The sequence below is a fragment of the Thamnophis sirtalis genome, unplaced genomic scaffold, assembly GCF_051295495.1.
Source record: "Thamnophis sirtalis isolate CommonGarterSnake01/CBP01778 unplaced genomic scaffold, rThaSir2_p1.2 scaffold_11, whole genome shotgun sequence".
Lineage (NCBI taxonomy): Eukaryota > Metazoa > Chordata > Lepidosauria > Squamata > Natricidae > Thamnophis > Thamnophis sirtalis.
In genome coordinates, this window is record NW_028261391.1 from 15581027 (window position 1) to 15607456 (window position 26430).

The 26430-nt window shown below is 41.0% G+C and overlaps 1 protein-coding gene across 1 annotated transcript in view; it reads right to left on the reverse strand.

Annotated features, from left to right (window-relative positions):
• FNDC3B (fibronectin type III domain containing 3B) overlaps nucleotides 1-26430 on the reverse strand; it is a 327048-nt gene that overhangs the window by 135563 nt on the left and 165055 nt on the right. The window contains exon 4 of the mRNA XM_087725242.1: nucleotides 2787-2863. Within this exon, the coding sequence (XP_087581368.1) occupies nucleotides 2787-2863 (77 nt within the window). The remainder of the gene's footprint in view (nucleotides 1-2786; nucleotides 2864-26430) is intronic.

Consider the following 26430-nt stretch of genomic DNA (forward strand, 5'->3'; position numbering starts at 1 on the left):
AATGAACCCTCCAGGGTTGGGGATCCCTGACTTAAACAATGTCATCTTGTGGGTCGCAGAAGGCATGTCTTGTCATTGTGCCTGTCTAATGAAACAACCTGCCAACAAAATCTCCCTGCCAACAAAAGTGCGTATAGTCAAGGCTATGGTTTTCCCAGTTGCAATGGATAGCTGTGAAGGTTGGACCGTAAGAAAGGCTGTGCACCAAATAATTGAGGGCTTTGAACTATGGTGCTGGAGAAGACTCCTGCGAGTCCCTTGGACTACAAGGCGATCAAACCGGTCAGTCCTAAAGGAGATCAACCCTGACTGCTCTTTAGAAGGCCAGATCCTGAAGATGAAACTGAAATACTTTGGCCACCTAATGAGAAGGAAGGACTCACTGGAGAAGAGCCTAATGCGGGGAAAGATTGAGGGCAAAAGAAGAAGGGGACGACAGAGAATGAGGGAGCTGGATGGAGTCACCAAAGCAGTAGGTGTGAGCTTAAATGGACTCCAGAGGATGGTGGACAGGAAGTTCTGGAGGAACTGTCCATGGAGTCGCAATGGGTCAGACATGACTTTGCAATTAACAGCAACAACTATGAAACAACATCTACCTCTTCAAATTCAGATCTACACCATTCTCTGTCTTTCTGACAACCTATTTTATACTAAGCATTAAATCAAGATATTTTGTGCCCATCTCGATGATCTCTGACTGTTTTATGCTCTCTGAAGTTGCCTCTGATGCTACATGGTTTTGCTATACTTTTTTATTAGTATGCATTGTTTTCAATCATGTACATCCCCTTGAGTTAGTGCTGACTGGAAAACTTTGTAAATGTAGATTGATTAAATTAATAAATACCCCAGTAAAGCATAATTTAAAATAAGGCAATATTCAAAAATTTAAAATAAGGCAATATTCAAAAATGAATATCAAATAAAATAATATTATCATAACAGAATTATGAAGTAGGCTAGATCAAGAGATCAATGTGGCAAGGATTCTAGGAATCCATAGAATTGTAGTAAGATAAGAGTATCAGAATTTTGAAAGCCTGACTAAATTGCTCCCTATTCCACAATATACCAAAAATTAAATTAAATTAAAATTTTAAAAAACCAAGGTGAGATAGCTTTGAATTTCTTTCTCATGCTCTTTTTCAGAATTTCTTCTGCAAATCCCTCCTTAATGGCCCTTCCATTCCTTTCTTGTCCCTAAGGTCAGTTCTACATTCCTTTACAAGTTCAGCATCAGCGAAAGGACCATATCTATCTCATCCTGAAGCACTTAAAAGTAAATAAGCTGACATGGTCTACCAGATGGAAATGGGAGAGTCTCTTTCAGATAGGCAGAATTCTGGATGCCTTCCCAGATAAACAAATACCTGGTCGGTTGCTGGAAACTAGCAACACTATTAAGAAAATATCTCAGCTCCTTCTGATCTATACACTGAAATGTGTAGAAATCAGTCACCAAATGTACTGTATTTTTCTGAGTATAAGACGCACCTTTCCCCCCCAAAAAGAGGTTGAAAATCTGAGTGTGACTTGTACACTCAATACAGTATTTGTGGCCTCCCGGAACTCCACCCCTTCACAAAAATGGACATGCAGAGGCTTCGGAGACCTCCAAATTGCTCCTGGGGGTTGGGGAGGGCAAAGACGAGCAAAAATGGGCTGTGTTTTGCTCATTTTTGCCCTTCCAACCCCCAGGAGCACTCTACAAGCCTCCTAAAGGCTATGCATGCCCTTTTGGGGGGCAAAAAACGGGCCCATTTTCGTGAAAAAGGGTCTGGTTTTTGCTCATTTTTGCCCCCAGGAGCACTTTGCAGACCTCTCAAACATTTTTTTCACAAAAAAATGAGGCGTGCAGAGGGTTTGGGAGGTTTGGGTGCAAAAAGTATTTTTTTTTTAATTTACCTCTTCAAAATCTTGGTGCACTTATACTCCGGTGCGTCTTATACTCTGAAAAATACGGTATTTGATTCTTCGACCAAGACAGAAAGGAAAAACAATAAATGAAATCCTTATCCATTTATTTTGCAATGGAAATGCATTAAGTTGAGGTGGAAAAAGCAGTTGATACTCAACCCAAGAGATGACATAAGGAACATCTCAACTGACAAGAGTCAAAAAAAAAAAAAAGGAACTGTCACAATAAAAGAAGCCAAAATAGAATTACTAGAAACGCCTGGCTTATAAACCAGTGTCAAAATTATCTCCCTTATGGCCTGAAAAAAATAAGGCAATGAACTGTAATATCACAGTGAGTAATAATTCTTTTCCTACAGCTCATAGTAATTAGGTAGAGGGCAAAGAGTTACTGCTGGGAATGAAATCTACAGTTTTTCAGATTTAACTAGTCATTGTCCACATACGCTGACATCATGCCTTCGAAGCCAGCCTCCCAACATTTTCTCCATCTATGCCTGTAGCATATTGCCACCTCTGGTCTTAGATGTGGTGACAATGCCCTGGACTGACCTAGTGCATAATATGGGAGTTTTCTGGACTCATGACTCCTGATTGAGCAGTTAGCAGTTGTGGCCAGGAGGGTCTCTGCATAGCTGTAAGTTGTCTACCAATTATGATCTTTCCCGGACCAAAAATTCCTGCTCACAACTCACGCCCTAGTCACCTCCCATCTTGACTATTGCTAGTGCAACACACTCTACCTACTTGACCTTTGTCTGTTTTTCTTTAAACAAAAAGGAGATAAATTGCAGAAATGCCATTACAGAATTGGTAGAGATCACACAACCCAGCCACGCTACATTCTCCTGCTGAAGGAAGCATACCTGTGATATATAACCTGGAGGCACGTGTATGGGAGGAATAGATCCATTGGGGGACATCATGGGTACCTCTGCAGGTCCTGTGGGACAAGAAAAGAAAAAATAAAATTAAACAACGGAGACACAATCAATGCTCAACGTAGTGCGCTGTGCTGAAAATTTCCAGGACAATTTGATTTTATTATAAAGATGTATTGTGGAGTTTACATAGAAGTTACATTTTACGCATATTTCCCTGGTTGTGAGAATCTATCTTGAATGGTTTTGCACTCATTGCGTACTAGAATCTTCTGGCTTTGGTGGCAGATAATAAATACTAACCAATGACAAACAAATGATAGATAGACAAACTTGGGCTGCCTCTTATCCTTGCAGTGGTATTGTTGATATCGAAGCAACCACTAGTTCCAATGTGCTCTGGTTTCCTTTTGTATTTGAGCTGAGGTGGCGCAGTGGTTAAATGCAGCACTGCAGGCTACTGCTAGATCAGCAGTTCAGCGGTTCAAATCTCACCGGCTCAGGGTTGACTCAGCCTTCCATCCTTCCGAGGTGGGTAAAATGAGGACCCAGATTGTTGGGGGCAATATGCTGACTCTCTGTAAACCGCTTAGAGAGGGCTGAAAGCCCTATGAAGTGGTATATAAGTCTACTGCTATTGCTATTTACACCTCATGCAAGCAATACTTTCCTTCTCACACACCTAGATGATAGTTCTGAGTGTGCAAAACTATTTCTAAAGTAATGTGAAAGAAACTAATACATGAACAGCAGCCATAGCTCTCCAGTTGCATCTAAAGAATGTTTCTGTTACGAGTGTGCAGTAAAGCTTTCTGACATTCATCACTACAATTGAACACCTACGTCAACTTTGAGCTATTTGATTTATCATGCTTATACCCAGATCTGATTCCCAAAGCTTGAGTATCAAACATGGGTACATGTTTGTATGGGTATATCCGTTCCATGGGGTGCTTAGATCTGTCCTGTGTGACCACCCTGGAAACAGCAAAGGACTGGCCCACGGTGACTCTGCCAGTGAAAACAGAGCTGGGGAGGGCTGTGGGCAGCCCCCCCCCCAAGTTCCATTTTCACTTGCATAAGGTTGCAGGAAGCCGTCACAGGAAAAATGGAGGTTGGGAGACCATTTTTGCTGGCAAAATGTTCGGGCCATCACAGGCACCCCAAAAATGAGTGACGTCAAGCGGGGCGCACCCACTCTGGCCAGACCCACCCCGGGGTCAAACACAATACCCTGATGCAGCCCTCAATGAAATTGAGTTTGACACCCCTGAGCTAGAGATTCCCAATTCAAAATTTGGTCCTGTCACTATTTATGGAATACTAACTCCTGTTCCTACATGGAGATTCAGCTACTATATGTGCACAAACACTCATAAAGATCTGCATGCCTTGTTTAAATTGTATAAATAACATAGTAAACCATATAATGTGAATGCTGTCCTGGCGTAGAAGGAACAGTTAGAGCTTAGTTTCGAAATATCTGAAGCTCTTCTCTGAAAAAGGCGAGAGTTTAAAAAAAGAAACCAAATTGCCACTCCTATGGATGGCAGTGTTTGGCAACTGCATCTAGAGAAAACTTTTTCTTTAGGACTTTTGAATCACGGCTTCCATTGCATTCAGTTTTACATATGGGAAGAACTATCTCAGGAACATTTGAAAATCACAAAACTCATTACCTCAGCACTTCAGATCCACCAAAGAATGTGGTTATATAAACGAGAGACTTAAAAATTTCCACTTAAAACTCCAGCCTTAGATGTGAAAAATATCCTTCCTGGAGGATCAAATGTAAATATAGTAATGCATGTAACATAGGGATTAGAACCATGAATTTTTTTTAAAAAAAAGAAAACCCATAAAACTAGGTAAAATGGGAAATAAAAACCACAGAGTAGCTTAAAAGTAAACTTCCTCAAACTGGTAAACTCCAATGATCTTTGGGATCCTAATTCCTAGAATTCTTTTCTGGGAATTGTACTCCCAAAACATCTAGAGGAAAATCTATCAGACGGAGACTTTGCTTAGAAGAGAATAGGCCAATTAGTTCCTCTGAACAGGGGTGTCAAACTCAATTTCATTGAGGGCTGCATCAGGGTTGTGTTTGACCTTGCAGGGGCAGGGTGTGTATGTGTGGCCAGCTTGATATCACTCGTGTTGGGGCACCTGTGGTGGCCCAAGCGCTCTGCTAGTGAAAATGGAGCGCGGGGGGGAGGCGCATGCACAGCCCTCTCAAGCTCTGTTTTCACTGGCAGAGGGTTGGAGGCCCCTGCAGCTGAAAACAGAGCTCGGGAAGGCCATTTTTGCTGGCAGAGGCACCGCCAGCCAGTCCTTCACTGTTTCTTTCTTTCTTTTATTAAATTTTTTATCGAATAAACATTAAAAACATGGGCCATAGAGCGACCTTCCTGGCTTTGTCATTTCCATACATATTTCAACACAACAAATACAGTTTCTACTTATCGTACATAGCTACATTCATCGTATTGACATATCCCTTATCCTCCTTTGTATATTTATCTATGTATTATCCATTTCCAATTTTACAATCCTCAAAATATTCTATTCCGACTCCTTTTCCTCATTTGGATACATTTGGTTCCAAATTTCATAATTTGGTCCTTCACCGTTCCCAAGGTGAAATCTAAATCTTTGGCCGGCAGGCCTTGAGTTTGACCCCCCTGCTCTAGAAGGACTAGGGGTGACATGATAGCACTGCTCCGATATCTCAGGGTTTTTCTACTTTTAGTTCAAAGCAGGTGCCAACCACCTTTACATTCAAATTCCCTTGGTAAGAGACTTGCTCTAGCCTCAGTTTCTTTCTCTCTCCCCACCCCTCTCTCTCACACACATGGAAGGAGCATCATATGTTTACTTCATAAGTAGTCTCTGAACCTCAGGTATGACTCTCAGTCTGTTAATATCATTTTGATGAAGAGTTTAGAGAATGCTGGAAGAGTGGATGATTTATTACTATAGCATGTTTTCACTGTCTTGACTTCAATGCTGCAAAAATGACTTCCACCTACATTTCATTTCTCATTCTTTGGTACCGTTATCCAAACTACTTCAAATGGTAAATCTAATTGAAGCCTGAAACTTTCTCTTGCCTGCAACAATTTCTTGGCTAATATTAGTGTGCATAAATGAATGATGAGCTCGCACAAAAGACACTGCAGTCCTATAGCTAGTAGAAGTCTTCTTTTTAAAATCCCTGTTTTCCCCCCAGCCAGTGTTTCTTCACCTTACCAACTTTTAAGATGTGTGTGTGTGTGTGGACTTCAAGTCCCAGAATTCTCCAGGAAGACATTATGGTACCCCTTAATAGATGACTATCCTACTACTGTTTAAATACCTCCAGGGAAGAGAATCTATCATATTCCAAAGCAATTTGTTTCACTGTTGTTGTAAGTCAGTGGTTCCCAAACTTGGCAACTTTAAGACTTGTGGACTTCAACTCCCAGCTCTGCTGGCTGGAGAATTCTGGGAGTTGAAGTCCACAAGTCTTAAAGTTGCCAAGTTTGGGAACCACTGTTGTAAGTCAAAGACTATCTATATTAGGTTTGCCTCCTGATATAAGGGTATTTTATGAATGGTTATACCATAGAAGATGATTTGATAACAAGGGCATATCTCTAAAATTCCAAATATTCCCAGCAGTCCAAAATGTTGGAGATTATTACAATGAAATATTGTATCATTTATAGATAGAAGGCAATTTTGAAATATATAGCTGGCCAGTGCAATCTGAATCGATCCAAATTCCTTCCAGGAGCCTACAGAAAGTTGGAGGAAATCACTCTACCACTCCAATCTAAGAATTGCTGCTTTCACCCAAAGTTACTGATCCATGAGGATTCACTTATTCCTAATGGTGCTCAAGCAGGTATCAATTTGTCCCCCACATGAAAGGATTTGGCCTCGTTAACCTCTGACCAGTAGAATTGGTTTAGTTCACATAACATGTCTAAACTGGTAATCTATTATCCCATTTTTTGTCTTCACACAATATCTAGAACTATAAATGAACCCAACAAGCGTGGTTTTATTAGACCTTACCTGATCGGATTAACTAAGCATCATACACACACATACACACCTATGCTCCTCCAAGCAATCATCTTCTTTTAATGACCCCATAATCCCTTGCGTGGTAGAGTCTGGGCAACTGAATGGAGCTGAGTGTTTACTGGCCGGATGCCCTTCCTGTCGCCAATGCGGAGCTTTGTTCAGCAGATATATTCTCATTGTGCCCAGAGAGAGAAATATCTGCCTCTACCTGGGATCGAACTCACAGCCTCCTGATTGTGAGGCAAGAGTTCTACCTCTAGGTCACCGCACCACTCACACTCTTCCAAGCAATGACCAGATTAATTTAGTATTGCCGTAAAACATAATTTTCCTAAAGAATGGTCTTCACTATGGCAATCTTGTACCATAGTCAATTAATATCTACCCTACTTGAAAATAATGAATGGTACTATCATATATGAAAAGCTATTGGGTTCTAAATACTAAAGAAGCAAAACAAGAAGCCAATTATTTCTGTGACTTATTAGCTGGCAAAGTAATTACTTTGCCTTATTGAGTAAATGGATTTAAATCCAGCAGCACAACCATGTCCTTCAAGTTTGCATCACTTTCCAAAAATAATCACAATTCCGCTATGATGGAAGTGGTCATATATCCTATGACTATCTTTCCTTTTTTTGTCTCCGAAATGAAGTCATGCCTTATTTCAGGAAATTCTGTCTGATTAATCACCCTCTCATTTTTAATTCCCAACTCCCAACAGTATTTTTTATTTTTTTTGCTATTTGGCAGAGATCGCAATATTCGCTTGCTCGTGTATCATTTTAACGTGGTCATCAACTAATCCATTTATATTCTTTACTACTCTGAGTACTGTGCAGGAAACTTCTAGGAACAGTTTATCATTAATACTGCCTCGTGTCCAGAGGTAGGTTGCTCATTTTTTTACTACCGGTTTGGGCACATTCTTGTGTGTGCTTGCGGGCGTGCATGCGGGTTCTGTGCATGTGCAGAAGCGTCTGGGCAAGTGGGTGGAGCCTCCCGCCGCCACTACTACCAATTCGGTTGATCCGGGCCGAACCAGCAGCAACCTGTCTCTGCTCGTTTCATTTTGGTTTTCATTGTTACCCATCAGGGGTGGGTTTCTCGCCCCGTTCCAATGCGTACTAGCATCTGTGCGATGCTCCAGCTGCTCCTGGAGGATCACGCAGGTGCTGTATGTGTCCTGCGCATGCGTGGAAGCGCAGAACTCGTCAAAACCGGGTAAGGAGCGCGGGCGGGCCCTTCGCCGTTACTTACTTCCGGGTTCGCCAACCAACCGGTTGAAACCCACCCCTGTTACCCATAGACTAGCCTTCCTTAACCAAATAGGCTCTAGATTTCTTGGGCCCATTATCCCCAGCCAACATGGCCAGTGGATGCCCATTTGTAGATTTCTTCTTTCCCTGAAAAATTCTACAGAAGTTTCTTTTTACATGAAAATGAGAATTCCTCCCGGTGTTATGTTTTGAATTTTGAAACTGATACTGTACTAAGTTATATTCTTCAGTTTTTTTCAGTATAAAATTCAGTTAAGGAAGCCTATGGATTTATTTCATGTTTTTTGTCAGTGTTTTTTTGTCATTAAAAAGAACAGCATTTTATGATACGGAACACAGCCAAATACCGACTGCAGAGAATTTACCCTTCACCACCATAATAAGACTTTTCGACTACCTATTCCATTTGTCAAGTGTTGGCTTTAAAACTAAGCTCATCATCAACCTAACTTTCACAGAGTTCTTAAATTAAAGTTCCAAAGCCTACACGAATCAAGTAGAACAGTCAACCAAGATGTAATTTTCAATCCCATTGCATTTGATATGGACGCCCACTTCATTGGCCTCTGGATGGTTTACAAAATACAAGAACTTATTTAGACAGTTAAATATAATATAGGATATGGGATTTTCTGCATGGCCTACTTTAAATAATCTAAGTAACATCCAGTTCAATTAACTTGCTTCAAGAAAATTATTTAGGAGGAGTTCTTAGTTTTAAATCATGTTAACAAAGTAACAGAGTTGAAAGGGTCTTCTAGTCCAGTGTTTTTCAACCTTTTTTGTGCAAAGGCACACTTTTTTCATGAAAAAAATCACGAGGCACACCACCATTAGAAAATGTTAAAAAAAATTAACTCTGTGCCTATATTGACTATAGGCAGGTGTTTTTCCCACGGCACACCTTACACTATGTCACGGCACACTAGTGTGCCACGGCACAGTGGTTGAAAAACACTGTTCTAGTCTAACCCCCCTGCTTAGGCAGGAAGCCCTATACCATTTCAGGGAAATGGTGACTCAATCTTGTCTTTAAAACCTCCAGTGTTGGAATAGCCACAACTTCTGGAAGCAAGTTGTTCCACTGATTAATTGTTCTAACTGTCAGGAAATTTCTCCTTAGTTCTAAGTTGCTTCTCTCCTTGATGAGTTTCCATCAATTTCTTCTAGTTCTGCCTTCAGGTGTTTGAAGAATACCTTGACTTCCTCTTCTTTGTAACAGTCCCTTAGATATTGGAACACTGCTATCATGTGGAACAATTCCTATATATTTATTTGACTTTATGGCTATCTATGCTAAGAATCATAACTCTGAATAGCTCACAACAGTAACACTGGGCAAAAATGTCAAAAGCCGGACGCCTTAGTCATTCTACTCTGATGCAGTCTATCACCCCCACCCTCTAAGCTCCAAAGGGGAATAACCAGATACTTTATGGCCTTCCGGAAGACTCAAAGGGTGGGGGACTTCTGGGTCCCAGCATCTTCTGTATCAACCCCTTGCAACGTACTGATTGTTTATAACCAATGAAGTCACTACTGATATTGCTTTTTAGCATATCCAGGCTACTAAACTAAGCCACTAATTTAATTTCCCTTTATTGAGGTCATTTGTTCTTCTTTCCTATTCTGATGACAGTATTAAGATGCACATCACTACTGATTTGCTTGAAAACACACAAAAAAAAAATCCTCGAGGGGATGTGCAGATACCTGGAAAGGCAGTTAAGATCAAGTGCTCTGAATGTGGATTTTATAATGAAAACTGGAGTCTCTTGGGTCTTGATAATAAGACGGCTGTAATGTGATGAATAAGAATCAACCCTCCACAAATTATTTAACCAGCTGTGATACACACACACACACACACACACCCACACACCCACACACACACACACACACACAAGCTGGATACCCGTGCTTCACTACGAAACTATGTGATCGGGCTTGATACTTAAAGCTTTAAAATTAATGTAGAATGTATAACTCCTTAGCATCAGAGCGTGCTAATATTAGACAACTGGCAGTTGGAACAGAGTTCCTTTCAGGTGGGGAGGGGGAGTAGAACATCTAACTCCTTAGCATCAACACCTGTTAATATAATACTGTATAAAAAATACTGATGATCTGATGGTCATTTTGACAAATCCTTTCTTAGCAAGCACCTAGAAGCCAAGAGGAACAGTCTCCAAGGGTGGATTTTTATGTGATCCGTGCACAAGCAAGCAATCAGTAGGATGAGCAGAATCACTAAGTTTGCTGATATATAGTAATAAGTGTACAAATGCTTCAGAGCAGCATCTCTCAATTATTCTATCACATGCATTGAGGGCCAGTCAAAACATTGGGACTCAAAATTTGCTCAAATACAGGTAATCTTCAACTTATAACCATTCATCTAGCAATGGTTCAAAGTTGTAACAGCATTAAAAAAAATTGACTTATGAGCAATTTTCACACTTATGGCAGTTGCAGCATCCTTGTAGTCATGTGATCAGAATTTGGATACTTGGCAATTGGCTCATATTTATGACAGCTGCAGTGTCATGTGGTCAGATTTTGCGACCTCCCGACAAGCAAAGTCAGTGGGGAAACCAGATTCATTTCACACTCCTGTTACTAACTTCACAACTGCAGCGAGTCACTTAACTGTGTGAAGAAAGGTCATAAAATTGGGCAGAACCCTGTCTTGCTTAGCAACATAAATTTGGGACTCAGTTGTAGTTGTTACATCGAGGACTAGGTGTATCGAAACGTGGCACGTGAAAACCGCGGTCCACTAAAGCGCGCCCGATTAAAGCGCGTACGTGACGTCATCAGCAGCGCGACAAGAAAGAAAAAGGGCGCTTTAAAAAGCGCTTTTAAAGCAAGCCGATTCACATAAAGGTAAGGGTTAGGGTTAGGGTTAGGGTTAGGGTTAGGGTTAGGGTTACGTTAAGCGTTAGGGTTAGGTTTAGGGTTAGGTTAAGGGTTAGCGTTAGGTTTAGCATTAGGTTAAGGGTTAGGTTTAGGGTTAGGTTAAGGGTTAGGCTTAGGGTTAGGTTTGGGGGGGTTAGGTTTAGATTTACGCGTTAATTTTAAGTTTACCGCTCACAGCGTGCTGTTTTTGTCGCGCTGTGATGACATCACGTACACACTTTCGTCGAGCGCGCTTTAGTCTACCGCGGTTTTGTGGTGGAACCGTATCGAAATACTAACCAAAATATATATGTATAATAATAATAATGCAAAAATAAAGTTGGTTTTTCTTCCAAGTACAATTAACCTTACAATCTATTTACAGATCCCTGAGGCATTCATGGACCCCAGTTTAAAGCCGACTTTGGGGGGGGGAGTGATGTTTGGAGTATCCAAATTGCCAAGAAAAACTGTAGAGATTCTCAGTCATCCAGGTCATGGTTATCCCAAAGGTGCTTTTTCAGGAGGCAACTGCACTTTCTTGTGTTTTTTTCTTTTCTTTTGAATATGTTGCTTTTTAGCTATGCAATTTGGGATGAACACCCTTCAAATGGTGTAGGAATGGATTTCCAGAGGGGGAAAAAATTACAGACTATACTACAGGAACCAGGAGCAATACTCAGGTGACCCTGAGGACACAGATAAACCTCCAGGTGCTTCAATGACTCTCTAAAAGAATGCAAATGATCAGCTGTCTCCAAGGAAGATAAATCCTTCCATTCCTCATCACCCAGTCGGAGCTGAAGAAGCTTCTTGGATGAGAAGTGGAATGTCTTCAAAAAAAGACAGAGTCCAGTTGCCTCCTGAAAAAAGCACCTTTGGGATTGCCATTAAAGGCAAACTCTAATTAGCAGTAGAGAATACTGGGCGACCATTCCCTCAATTGCAAAAATCATTTAAAAAAAGGTGCTAGAATGCTTGGAAATGGACAAACTAACAATGGAACTAAGAGATAGAGAGGAAACAGACTACTCCAAGATATGGAACAGGTGGTATAACTGGCCTCGTAAAGAGATGTAAAATCAATGCATAAGGAACACATAGCAAACACAATGAAAAGAGATGGCATATACTTAGAAAGCACTAGAGATGGAAATGTTGTATGTAGCTGTAAAAATGAGAAAGTATGAAACAAAGAAGAATATGTATAAGATAATAGAATGAAAAATGGAAAAAAACGGAATCAGAAAAAAAGAAAAACCGATAATAGAAAGCTGTAAAAATGTAATTGTGATTTTAATGTTTGGAAAATGTCAAATATATATATATATTTAAAGAAAAGAATACTGGTCGACAGATTGTCATTGCACATAGCTGACAGGCATGAATCTTGAAAATATGTAGGGCATGTATAAGACCACAAATATGATAGCTGGGCTCATCATTTTTTTTTTTTTAAAGTATGTTGGCTGGCTTGGTGAGATAATATATCACTTGAAAATACTGACAGCTCACACCTAGTTATCTAAGTAATAAATCAATTTCTAAGAAAATACTCTAATAAAATACCATGTTTCCTGGCCTTTTAAAGGATATTTGGAGTTAAAGTTACTATCCTAGCCAAAGAACTAAGTCACCTCTGCTGCTTATCTTCTTCTCCTACCTTGTGGTCTATCTCTTGAACACATTAAATCATGGAAAGCTACCAGCAAAGATTATTTTGTAGACTTTTCAAGCACTGAAAAGAAGCTTTAGTCCCAGAACAATTTATCACTTAGGCTACAATGTGTAAATCACATCTGTCTAGACTATAAGACAAGGGACAAACATCTGCCTACAATAGCGAATACTGTTAAAGAAATCACTTCACCTACTGAAGGGGAAAATCCAAGAAGTATGGTGAAATCAGCTCCATCAAATTACTTCATCATCAGTCAGCAGCCAAAACATTTCAGACTAAGATGTAACTCAGTACACTGATTATAAAATAACGTTGACACTGAACCCGATATTTTGAATTACATTTTCAAAGAGTGAGAGGAAAGGCCTTAGAATTCGTGTGAATTTCCACTATCACAACACTAAGGCACCTATCAAATATTCATCAGTTACGTAATGTCTGCTTTTAATGTTTGTATTCCCAACAGATATGTATGGTATGCACTTAATTTCTAACCTGCTGAATAAACCAGCTTTATGTCAATGAAGTCACATGTGCATCGCTTCCCTTTCATTTCCTCTATCAGCCTTAGATTGCTACAGACTAAACTAGGGGGAAAAACCTTGTTCTACATCCAGGAAAAATAGAATAACGAAGTACATAGGACAACTTGTATGTCTCTTTTCTCTGTCTCTGTCTGTCTGTCTGTCTGTCTCTCTGTCCCTCTCTAAGCTCTTGCATGTACTGTTCAGGTAATTTTTGACTTATAATAATCAGTTTAGTAACCCAGGCCACTGAAACCAGCATAAATACAAGTCTGCAGCAATCTAAGAGGGATCTTGGAGTCCTAGTGGACAACCATTTAAATATGAGCCAGCAGTGTGCAGCAGCTGCCAAAAAAGCCAACACAGTTGTAGGCTGCATAAACAGAGGGATAGAATCAAGATCACGTGAAGTGTTAATACCACTTTATAATGCCTCGGTAAGGCCACACTTGGAATACTGCATTCAGTTTTGGTCACCACAATGTAGAAAAGATGTGGAGACTCTAGAAAGAGTGCAGAGAAGAGCAACAAAGATGATTAGGGGACTGGAGGCTAAAACATATAAAGAACGGTTGCAGGAACTGGGTATGTCTAATTTAATAGAAAGAAGGACTAGGGGTGACATGATAGCAGTGTTCCAATATCTCAGAGGCTGCCACAAAGAAGAGGGAGTCAAGCTATTCCTCAAAGCACCTGAGGGTAGAACAAGAAGCAATGGGTGGAAACTAATCAAGGAGAGAGTAACTTAGAAGGAGAAATTTCCTGATTGTTAGAACAATTAATTAGTGGAACAACTTGCCTCCAGAAGTTGTCAATGCTCCAACACTGGAAATTTTTAAGAAGAGATTGGACAACTATTTGTCTGAAATGGTATAAGGGTTTCCTGTCTAGGCAGGGGGTTGGACTAGAAGACCTCCAAGGTCCCTTCCAACTCTGTTATCCTATCCTATCCTATTCTATCCTAAGGCTGTTATAAAATTTCTTGCCACAGTTGTTAAGTCAATAACATGATTGTTGAGTGAATCTGGCGTCCCAGTTGCCTTTGCTTGTCAGAAGGTCACAAAAGATCATCATATGATTCCAGGACACTGAAACCGGCATAAATACATGCCAGTTGCCAAGCATCTGAATTTTAATCATGTGACCCTGGGGACACTATGATGAGCATAAGTGTAAAAAACAGTCATGAATCACTTTTTTCCCCAGTACCATTGTAGCTTAGAATTGTCACTAAACAAATGGCTGTAAGTTGAGGACTACCTGTACAGTACTGTCAGTTTTTCCTCTTCTGCTCTACAGGAGAAGAGAGGGCAAATGAACTACAGATATTGTTACTTAAGCTCCGTGGCAGCTCAGGACACAATAAGAGGAATAGTACTTACAGTAGACTTATATACCACTTCACAGTGTTTTACAGCCCTCTCTAAGTGGTTTTTATAGAATCAGCATATGACAACCCCTCCCCCCCCAAAAAATCTGGCTTCTCATTTTACCAACTTCGGAAGGATGGAAGGCTGAGTCAACTTTAAGCCAGTCAGGATCGAACAGCTGGCAGTTGGCACAGTCAGCTTGCAATACTGCACTCTAATCATTGTGCTACCATGGCTTATAATGCTTTTTAGTTCTCAGCAATTATAGTTCAGCAGAAGTAAAGATGATTTGTTGGCTTTGAGGAATCAGGGAACAATTCTACTTTATCCTACTGAAAATCACATTATAACCAAATGGCTTCCAGAAGTACTGGACTGCGTATCTCAGAATATACAGACAAACTCAAAGCAGTTCAAACAAGAAACCCTATTCTGTGTGAAGCATCCAGAAGCATAGATATGGTAAAATATTATAAATGCATAGATTAAAATTAACTTTTGACCATTTTTGTGTAGAAAAACACATCTTTTTCACTCTAACACCAGTTTTAAAATATAGCCACCCAACTTGTATGTTGCTCTAGGAAGGCTATTTAAAACCAGGGGTGGGGCTGAAGCACAGAAGGATTATAAAGCTGAGATTCAAAACTGCAACAAACAATTTACTGTTCTACAAACACAGATGTTATGGCTTTCCAAAATTCTCCAGCTGCGACAGATGAATTTCACAATTGTCTTTGCAGAAATACACAAAGAAGTTTCTCATCTTTCCTTTGTTCCTGCCATCTTCCTCCACCCAACTTCCCGACTTCATATTTAGCTATCTACATGATCAGTGTGATCCTCAAGTCTTGTTGTCTTGTTTCCAAATGCAAAATACAATGAAAAGAGGACGAAATGGAAGGTGGTAGTGGTGGTGGTGGAGGAAGAAGAGGAGGAGGAAAAGAAGGAGGAGGAAGAGGAGGAGGGAGAGAAGGAGGAGGAGAAGGAAGAGGAGGAGGAGGAGAAAGGATCACAACATCTTGTGCAACTTAATATTCAAGCATATGGAAGCAAAATATCCCTGAATGAATGAAGCAAGAGCTGTTTCTCTGTGTAGTTGTGTTTTTCAGTAGTCACCTTGAGAAAGTTCTACATTAGTTTGGTCTACACATACATTTGGTTTAAGTGAACGGTGGATTGACTGAATGATTTCTAAAGAAAAACAGAAATCACTCCATTTCAATAAATTGTATGTCTTTTCTGCATTCCTGCTAATTTACATTACATCCTAGTAACGTAGTAGATGTTTTTCCCCCCACCCACCACTACTATGGGAACCTTGGAGAATGAATTAGCATCCAGCTGCAATTATATAATATAGTGTGAAATGACTGTAAAATTGTGAGTACCAATAGGACAGGGAAGTCTTGGGGGGGGGGGATAACACAAGAAGAAATTTCATCAAATAGGTCTGTGTCTCCCTACACAACAAAGGATCAGTTTCCCTCCTTGTTAACAAGATTCATGACCGTGTGTAACAACAACCTCTCTCCCCTCCCCCCAAAACTAGCTGTTTCTATAGAAACAACAGAACTGTTTGCACAGCCACCTCTTATTAGTGAATACTTTTCAACAAGTTATTCTTTGTTTCTCTCCTCTTCCCTGGGAAGAACTCTGATGCTGGAAACCCAGGACAGCGATTCAGATGTCTGCTAATCCCAGTTTTAAAGCCAATTTCCTCTCTGACTTTAAAGGGATCCACATAACTTCTCTGTGCTTCTTGTTTTCTTATCAGATAAAGAAAAAAAACAGAAACAACTCCTCAGTGGCATATTTGTGACGACTGATTTGCATGAAACCTGTTTTGACCAAAGTTTCCCGAGAGCATGAAACAAACGCCTTGTCCCGGCAAAAAACCCTTTTATTAATTTACGCTGAATTCTGCTCATTCACAGCAGGCAAAGTCTTTCAAAGGAAGATTTACAGTCACAAACTTTATCTGGCTTGGAGAGCTGACAGGCCGATCTGCAAAAGGAGTCTCGGAGAGTCATGAACCAATTAAGCAAACTAATTGTCTCCTGCAAACTCCACTCCCCTTTCGCTCCTCTTTTATTTTCTCTGGGAGGAGCCATTCTTCATCCATCTGTGGCCTTACTCCCAAGTCGACCCCTGTTCTTTAGCTGTTCCCTTTGTCTGGTAACTCTGTGTGTGCACACACTGGGAACAGGCTCCAGCTGTTCATCTGCCCCACTGATGTCTGATTCTGAAGGCAGCTGATAACTGGCATACGGCTCTGGCCCCCTCTCTGCCTCCAACACAGAGCCCTCATCAGAGCCTTCTCCAGAATCCAGGACTGGCCCATGTTCCTCCCCTGCCAGTTCCATTGGCCGCTGAAGGGCCACAACAAAATCAAAGGTATATAAAAAGTAAGCAACCAATCCACCATAAAATGCCAGACACTCTATTTTCTTCTTCGCTTACATAAATGTCCATCTATTTTTGATGATCAATGCTGACTTGGAAAGTAGTTGAGTAACCCCATTAGCTAAACCAATTTAAGCTCCAGCAAATTGTTCCTGGTGAAATTCTAAGTAAAACTGCTTTCCTAAAATAGAGAGCACTTGAAAATATAAAAGCAGCCTTGACTTAATAGCATCAATGACCAGTCTAGCCTAAATCATATTTGTGCCAGTTGAAAGGTATGCATGCTTTAAGAATGCAGTAATGGAATATTTTTTGCCAATGGCGTCCAATACTATTTGACAGATTCTAGTAAAAATATTTTTTGACAAATTAATGTAACTGGATTTATTACACAATGACTTTTAATAGGTGACTCGGTAGCACACTTACATGCATGCCTTCGGACATTCATTATTGAATTAAAACTGCAAATATTTATTAAAATCATATGTAGATGTTCAATAGAGGTGGCTTGCTCCCGGTTTGGCCGAACTAGTAATGGTATTTTGGCCTGGGTCACAGAACCGACAGCGACCCAAGCTGGCCATGCCCCCGAACCGGTCACCGCTGCCATTGCTGGCATGTTGTTTAGTAGTGGGCGCACATGTGCAGTTCACTGTAAATTGTTCTGCATGTGCGCGAAGAACGTGCGAAGTGAACCGGTAGTAAAACCAGGAGCAACCCACCTCTGGTATACAAGAGACCAACAAAGTAGCAGCATTGCTATCAACTCTTTTATACTCACTCAGAATCTGGAAAGCAAGATTTTCATAGATTTAGAATAGGCAACTTTATTGCAGAGAGCTAATATTCTAGAATCCTGGATTTAAGACTACCCTAATTGAAAGAATTAAATTGTGTGATATTGTATGATATTGTGTCAAGAGTTGTGGTTATGCAGTGGTTAGAATGCAGTATTGCAGGCTTATTCTGCCAACTGCCAGCAGTTCGATCCTGACTGGCTCAAGATTGTCTCAGTCTTCCATCCTTCCAAGGTCAGTAAAATGAAGACCGGATTGTTGGGGGCAATAAGCTGACATTTGTAAACAGCTTGCAGAGTGTTCTGAAGCGGTTTATAAGTATAAGTTATGAGCTGTGGTTAGAATGCAGTACTGCAGACTACTTCTGCTGACTGCCAACTGCCAGCAGTTTGGCAGTTCGATTCTCAGAGGCTCAAGGTTGACTCAGCCTTCCATCCTTCTGAGGTGGGTAAAATGAGGACCCAGATTGTTGGGGGCAATATGATGACTCTGTAAACCGCTTAGAGAGGGCTGTAAAGCACTGTGAAGTGTTATATAAGTGTTATATAAGTGCTATTGCTATATAAATAATTTATAAAATAGATAGATAGGATATAGATAGATAGATAGATAGACAGACAGACAGACATGTGTAATCTATCTATCTATCTATCTATCTATCTATCTATCTATCTATCTATCTATCTATCTATCTATCTAGTCCTTAATTTGGAATAACCACCTTAAAAGTGAGCCTATGTGTAAGAGTATTGATGACCTATTAATTTCATCATGATTAAAGCCAAATTGTAGGAAGGAGTAGCTTACCCTGAGCATCAGGAAGATGCATTTAAATTGCTTGGAAGAAGCAAAGCTTTCACTTGCTAAAAGGTTCAGCAAGACTGTATCTACCTTAATAAGACCTTTAAAAAAATCGAGTTTCATTGCCTGAGACAAGAACCACCATTCAAGACACAGTGGAGCGCTAAGAAAACCCCAGTATGCTCTCTCAGTTTGCAAATATGCATGTGTTTGGACAGTAAGAACAGCCATCTACTCAGCAAACAGCAAGATTCCTCTGACTCCATAGCAAGGGAAACCAGCTACTGTGGGCCCCTAGTAACTCATTAGGAGAGGCTTTATGGTGGAACAAAAAAAAAAGCCCCTTTTCCAATAAAGCACAAGGCTTCAAATACTCTCTTGCGCCCTGCCCCATTTCCAGCTTTTATAATAAATAAATGAAATGTTATAACAAATGAAACTAATACTCTGGAATTCAAGGTACCTGTGAATATCATCAGAAACATTATAAATCTCTTTCTAATAGTTTCCACCAGTCTTTGTTGTACTCTACAAACTGCTTACTTCAGAACAGGCCATGGGATTCATTTGGACTGGGATATAGTGAAGCCTTGATTCAAATGACAGCTGTTTATGGCAAAAGAAGCAGAAAACTGAAATAAATGGCAATTAGAACACAAACAGCTCTCATGCATTCTTAGGAATTAGTGTTCTTTGGAAAGATTTGCTCTAAAATGCCTTCTGAAAATCAGATTCTCATTGTTTTTGGCTGAGAATGTACACTATATATTATTGGAAATTCCTGCAGAATCCAACATGGCCAAAATCTGCAATTCTTATTTGGAGATACTGCACGGCTGTTGGATTATTCTTTTTTCTTCTTCTTCCTTACAGAGATTTGGGTTAGTTGTAGCCATTCCAGCTGGCAAAGAACCCAAATACAAGTTGCCAGCATATTGATTGGGGTGGGTGGGAGTGGAATGGAAAGGCCAGGATTCATTATAATTTTTTTCTCGCATCCAACAAAATTCTGCAAACCTAGGATCTCACTTGGAGAGGATCAGGTGATTATACTGAAAAAGAGAATGAAAAAATGCATAGGCAATGAAAAGGAAAAAAAATATTTTTTTCCAGAAAGTGAGAGAGGCAGATTCTAATTTGTCTGGACGGTCAGTTTTTACTTGAAAATCTAAAATGGAAAAATAATCTCATAGTTCTAGTTTATATTTCTTCAGTTTTAGGATACCTTTCCTTCTATATCTCAATGAGCAGACATGAGACTTCCTTCCTTCCTTCCTTCCTTCCTTCCTCCCTCCCTCCCTCCCTCCCTCCCTTCCTTCTTTCCTTCCTTCCTTGATACAAGATCTGATGGTCTTCAAAAAAAGGTTAGGGTTAGAAAAACATGGCTCTTTCCTTAAACACTGGGGCCAAACTGATTGGAATTTCAGCCCATAGGATTTAAAGCAGTAGTGAAACTCAAAATTGTTTACTGTCAGTTCTGTGGGCGTGGCTTGGTGGTGAGTGACTTGATGTCACTCATGGCCATGCCCACTCAGTCACATGCCCTCACCACGTTCGGATGGTCTCTGCCACAGAATTCAATGTTAAATGCAGCAGAGACAATCCAAATGTTTCTCCCTCCGTTCACAGCAGAGCTGCTGCTCTCTTTATGGTCCCCCCCAGCCCCCTCCCTCCCGGGGACTATCTTAAAGGGACAGGCTGCAGCAGCTCTGCTGTGAACGGAGGGAGAAACGTTTGGATAGGCTCTGCTGCATTTAACGTTGAATTCTGTGGCAGAAATCATCCGAATGTTTTCCCCTCCATTCACAGCAGAGCTGCTGTTCCCTTTATGCCCCCCCCCTGGTCCCCTCCCTCCCGGGACTATCTTAAAGGGACAGGCTGCAGCAGCTCTGCTATGAACAGAGGGAGAAATGTTCGGATTGGGTGGGCAGGTTGAGCGGCCAGAAGAGGTGAGTGGTGACAGGGCAACCAGGCGGTGTGGGCGGGACCACCAGGGATTTTTGCCACCAGTTTGGAGAACTGATGCCAATCATCCCTGCCAGTTTGGCCAAACCGGGCTGAACCTGGAGGATTCCACCCCTGATTAGATTTGGCATGCCAATTGCCTATTAATTTCTTTTGAAAATCTATTAATAAGCTATCTAACGATCAATTCCTTTTGCAGTTTTTTATTCGTATGGGTCTGTTGCTCTTTGCTTTTCTGTGTGTTGACTGTACCCCGCCTACAGTCAGAGTTGTTCAAGTTGGGCAGGCCATATACATTTCCTAAATAAATAACTTCAAGCAACTTCAAGATTTAATTGGATTGTGGGGTTTTATGTATGTGCTTGACTGTAAACCACAAATTATTTCCACATCAGGCCTGGAATGAAGCTTTCTCACAATCTGAGAGAAGGGTTATGAGAGTTGACTTGCAGCACATCCGGAAGGCACCTGGCTGAGGAAAGATGTTAGAAAGTCATTAAAACTGCTCGCATGCATAAAAGATGAGCCCTCTCGCCAAGTTTTATTCCGGAAGAATTCAAAACCATGTTTAAAGAAACGGGAGACTTAAACACAGTCATCCTTTTGCACTTTTCAGTTAAAAAGTGATTTTTTAAAAAATAAAAAGCAACGTGAAACGCAAGCCATATCAATTACATAAAGACATTTTCTTCCTTTTTCTGAACTCTTCAAAAACACACCTCAAGTGTCACCTGCACTTACAAACCAGCTGGAGACAAACAAAACCCACATTCCACTAAGTTGCAACAGAAGGATGCTAGAAAGAAATTTCAGAAAAGAAGAGAATATCACGCTAATGTCAGAGGATATATAGCAGTGACGGCTAATCCTTTTGGTGCTGAGTGCCCAAAGTGTGCACCCTAACCCCAAAATGCAATGTGAGCGCCCCCCCATGCATGCACCCGCCCCTCCCCACACACATATACCACCACCACCACCCATTTTGACTTCCAGGTTGGTGCAGGAAGCCTTTCAGGCCCAAAATGGGGTGTGGAATGGGCCGTGCATGCACACGAACCCCAAAATGCAATGTGAGGGCCCCACCCCCATGCGCCCACCCCCATGCATGCACGGCAAAACCCAGAAGACCAGCTGGCCGTTGGGAGACGCATGCATGCTTCTGTGTTGGAGCTGGGCTGGGACGATGGCTGGTGCGCCCGTAGGCAGGGCTGTGCATGCCACCTGTGGCATGCATGCTATAGGTTCGCCATGACAGATATATAGGATAAAACAAAACCCTATCTGCATTTTCACAAAAGACTTCCTTGCCTTTTCTCTACCAAACGTTTCCTTTCAAAGCAGCTGCGCACAACTTTAAAACTCACATGTCACCAGCAGAATGTGGGGTCCAATTACTGGGGCTCATCTACGGCTCCAACCCAAAGCGAGCCCGAGCAGCCTATAGCTCCAGACAAAGTAAGAAAGACTAAAAATAAAAATAAACACAGTAATAAACAAATCCCTTCGTGGATTACTGCCTTGTCATGGCGAAGGAGCCTGCGTAGCTTGGTGAAGCTATGAGCTCTGCCGTGCAGGGCCACGCAAGACAGACAGGTCATAGCAGAGAGCTCTGACAAAACATGACCCACTGGAGAAGGAAATGGCAACCCACTCCGGTATATTTGCCATGAAAACCCCATGGACGGTACCAAAAGGCAAAAAGGACTGGAGGAACATTGTCCATGGGGTCGCGATGGGTTGGATATGACTCCGCAACTAACAACAGCATCAACAAATAAACAAAAATATGGTAGCTATGCATTAGCAGGGAGCAAACACAATTTCTTAAAAAGACCTAAGATTCAAATCATACCCCAAACAGCCAGCTCTTAGTGGCCAACCCAATCCATAACAGGGTTGAAATCAGAGGTGGCATTAAGCCGGTTCGGACCGGTTCAGGCGAACAGGTAGCTCCGACGATCAGCTGACTCCACTCACCGACCCCTGCTCTACCCTGTCCTTTAAGAGCCGAGATGGCGCAATGGTTAGAGTGCAGTACTCCAGGCCACTTCAGCTGACTGTTAGCTGCAGTTCGGCGGTTCAAATCGGCTCAAGGTTGACTCAGCCTTCCATCCTTCCGAGGTGGGTGAAATGAGGACCCAGACTGTGGGGGCGATATGCTGACTCTGTAAACCGCTTAGAGAGGGCTGAAAGCCCTATGAAGCGGTATATAAGTCTAACTGCTATTGCTATTGCTTTATTTCCTGCTTTCTAGATCATCTCAATCAAAAGGCACAGCTGATTTCCCCCCTTCACTGTTCTATTTACCTTGCTGATTTGGCAGATAAGCAGCTGAGCTTCTAAATGCTCCATTTTCAGCGTTGCGTGCAAGTGCTTTAAGTGCATGCGCACGCAAAACACACACTCACCAAACTGGTTGTTAAACCGGCAGCATCCTACCACTGGTTGAAAGATGCTTTTTTTGGCAGAAGGAACAACAACAGAGAAGGCCCTAACCCCAAGATCATTAAAGGTGGCAATACCAAGAAGTCAGGGACCTAGAACAATCCTTTCTTTCAGGTCTTTTTGTCAGAAGATAGCCCGATGTCTCTGATCACATCAACAATATGGCTTCCTCAGACAATCGCCCAAAGTTCCCTAACTATCTCCTTAACTAAGGTTGATATCCTGTCTTTCTTGGTCTTCTTTATCCCATGACTTTTGTTTTTCCTTCAGTTATGCCTATCAGATGGATTAGAAAAACAAGGGATATGTGTTTGTTTATATCAGACCTGAAAGATCAGGTCCATACCAGAGATCGGTTGCGTCCGGTTCACTCAGGGACGCGCTTTTCATGCACTTGATGCGCACTATGCTTCCATGCACAGTACTTTTAAAATGTGTTTTAAAAACAAGATGGCGGCGCCTATGGCACTGCCGATAGAACCAGTTCGGAGGTTTGGCAGGCCAAGTTACTACCCACTCAGCCAAACCGGTCCAAACTGGTAGGAACCTACCTCTGGTAAACACCGAAGATCCAATTACATTGATTTATTGCTAAACAGTCTATATGCAGGAACGGTTAGCGCCTGCTGGGAGTTAGATAAGGGTCTACGGAATTCAAGAGGAAGTGGACATAACTTATTTGTGGCTATGTAGGGATTCTAGGCTGATCCCCCTTTTAGCTGCACCCCCAGATTCTGCCATTCTTACAGTTTTAGAACAATGGACATCTAAATACTTTACTTCTGTAATTTATTATTGATACTTGCCCTTATTGCAATGGTTTAAAAATAAGCTAAGTAGTATTTTCAAAATGCCCAGCAACAAAACTCAACATCAGCTGCTTTGTGTGCCACTGTGCAATGACCTTTGACAGATGCTGGCTAGCATTGTCTGGACTCAGAAGCTAAGCAATGCTAAGCCTGGTTAATTTTCGGGTGGGAGACCCCCAAGGAAATTCCAAGGGTTTTGGCTAATCCAGGAAATTGAAAAACATCCCAGAATAAAACAATGGAAATAATGTCGGTCGTGTTGACCTAAAATGATAGCATTGTTGTAATCACCATGAATCAATTCAGAATCTGGGAATAGCTTTTCCTTCCACAGCATCTGTAGATGGACATACACAGGCCACACGAAAAACTTCGGAAAATTCCAATTTAGTTGACTGTTATAGCCCAGCAACAGCCTGTGCTGCGTTCTAATTGGTCGGGCGAAGCACAGCCTGTGATTGGTGGTTGTAATGACAGTTAAATGACAGTTGGTACCTGAGAGTATAAATACTGTGACAGTTGTAACACATTCTGAATCGCTTGTCACCTACTAATAAACATCTTACTCTCTGATTCCATGGCTCCTGCTTCGTTCCCTCACAACACACACATATACAACACTGACAATCATATAACTAAATAGATTGCAAGGCAAAGAAATTGAGTGTAAGTAAGTGGCTTTCATTCACAGATGAGGACTATTAGCATAGCCTAATAATTATTTGACTCTCCCCCCCCACCCACCCCAAAAAAACCAGAACTACTGGTCGTTAACTGTTGAATCATCTTTCTTGAAAGAAAGTCAGATATAAAGAAAAAAGCCTTCATGTCACTTTCTGGTGGTAAGTAATAGAATCACCATAGTCTAAAAGAACCGACAGCAGCCATTATTTCGTCATGACAACGCAACAACATAATGCAAAGTGTTGCTAAGCAACACAACAGCACTCTTTTGCTAAAGCTCCGAGATTAATTTGTTTGCAGGCTTGAAGACACAATTTTCTTCCCTGGCTCATCGACAAATGTTAACTTAAACTGGAAAAATGTTTTCCTGGCATAAATCCTCTCTCTTTATTATATACAAATGTTCTCTGTCTGTCTGTCTGCCTCTCTCACTCACAAATATATATACTGTGTGTGTGTGTGTGTGTGTGTGTGTGTGTGTGTGTGTGTGTGTGTGTGTACATATATAGATATAATATTTACACAACGTAGAACTGTTATATATCTTGTAACTATTATTTAACAACTTCTGCTACTTCTTTCTTTCATTCTTTCAAAAGTTACAACAGAACTGAAAAAAGTTCTGACCATTTTTCACACATTTTTCACATGGTCATGTGATCAAAATTTAGCCACTTGGCAACTTGCATGTACTTACGACGGTTGCAGTGTCCTGGGGTCATGTGATCACGTCTTGCAACCTTCTGACAAGGAAAGTCAATGGGGACGCCAGATTCACTTAACAATTGTATCACTAACTTAACAAGTGCAGCGATTCACTTAACAACTGTGGTAAGAAAGGTTGTAAAATGGGACACAACTCGCTTAACAATTGTCTTGCTTAGCAATGGAAATTTTAGGCCCTACATCGACATATAATGTATATAACTATAGATTATAATGTATAAATGTACAAAATAATCAAGACATGAAAAATTACATTGAGAAGTAGGAAAACGGTAGTTGGAATAAATGTTTTGAAGATATTTATTTTCAGCCATCTGTCTTATTAAAACCATTTTTTGGGGGGAAGGAGAGGAACAAGTTTCTATGCGCTAATTTTAAAGACAGTGTTAGCAAAATCATGAGGTGTAAAACTTTACTTTGAAATCATTAAGGCCACCATGTCTACCAACTTTCACATGAGCAAAGTGGATTTTGTAATTAACAACCAATCCCCCCCCCCCCCGCAAAAAAAGAACCAGCTACAAGAGCTGATTATGGAGCACTCTATCTCGACAATTCTTTAGTTTACCCTGAATGAAAGCTAAGTTTCAAGAATTTTATCTCTAAACTTATCTTAGATCTCATAAAGAAAAAAAACCCTGCAAAGTAATGCAAGTAATTTGATATTTTAACAGCGTCCTAGTCACTCACAAGTACAGGTTTATATTACATATGACTTTTCCAGATGATGTTGAGAGCAATTTGCTACATATCTGATAATTACTTTCTGGGGGCAGCACAAATGTTTTATTAGATGGATGCCAAGTATGAAAGGAATTTAAAAGTTCAGAGCATGGCAGGTGGAAAACAGCTGGAGACAACTTGCTTTCTCACAGACAAACACAGATAGACTTCTTCTATTATCACCCATATGGTACTCCAGTCTTAGATCTCTATCACGTACTTCGGGTTTAAGAAAACTTCCCTAAGATCCTTTCACCAGAATTTAAGACTCTTGAGCCCAAAGGCTTCAAAAATGACAAAGGGAATTCTGAGACAAAAGAGCCCTGGAAAATTAATGTCTCTCTCTCAGTGGTCTACTTTAAATTAAATTCTAGCCATGCAAAAAGGAAGCTGCAGACCAAACCATGGCAACCTGTGCAAGCAGGAAGATGTCTGAAAGTTGCATC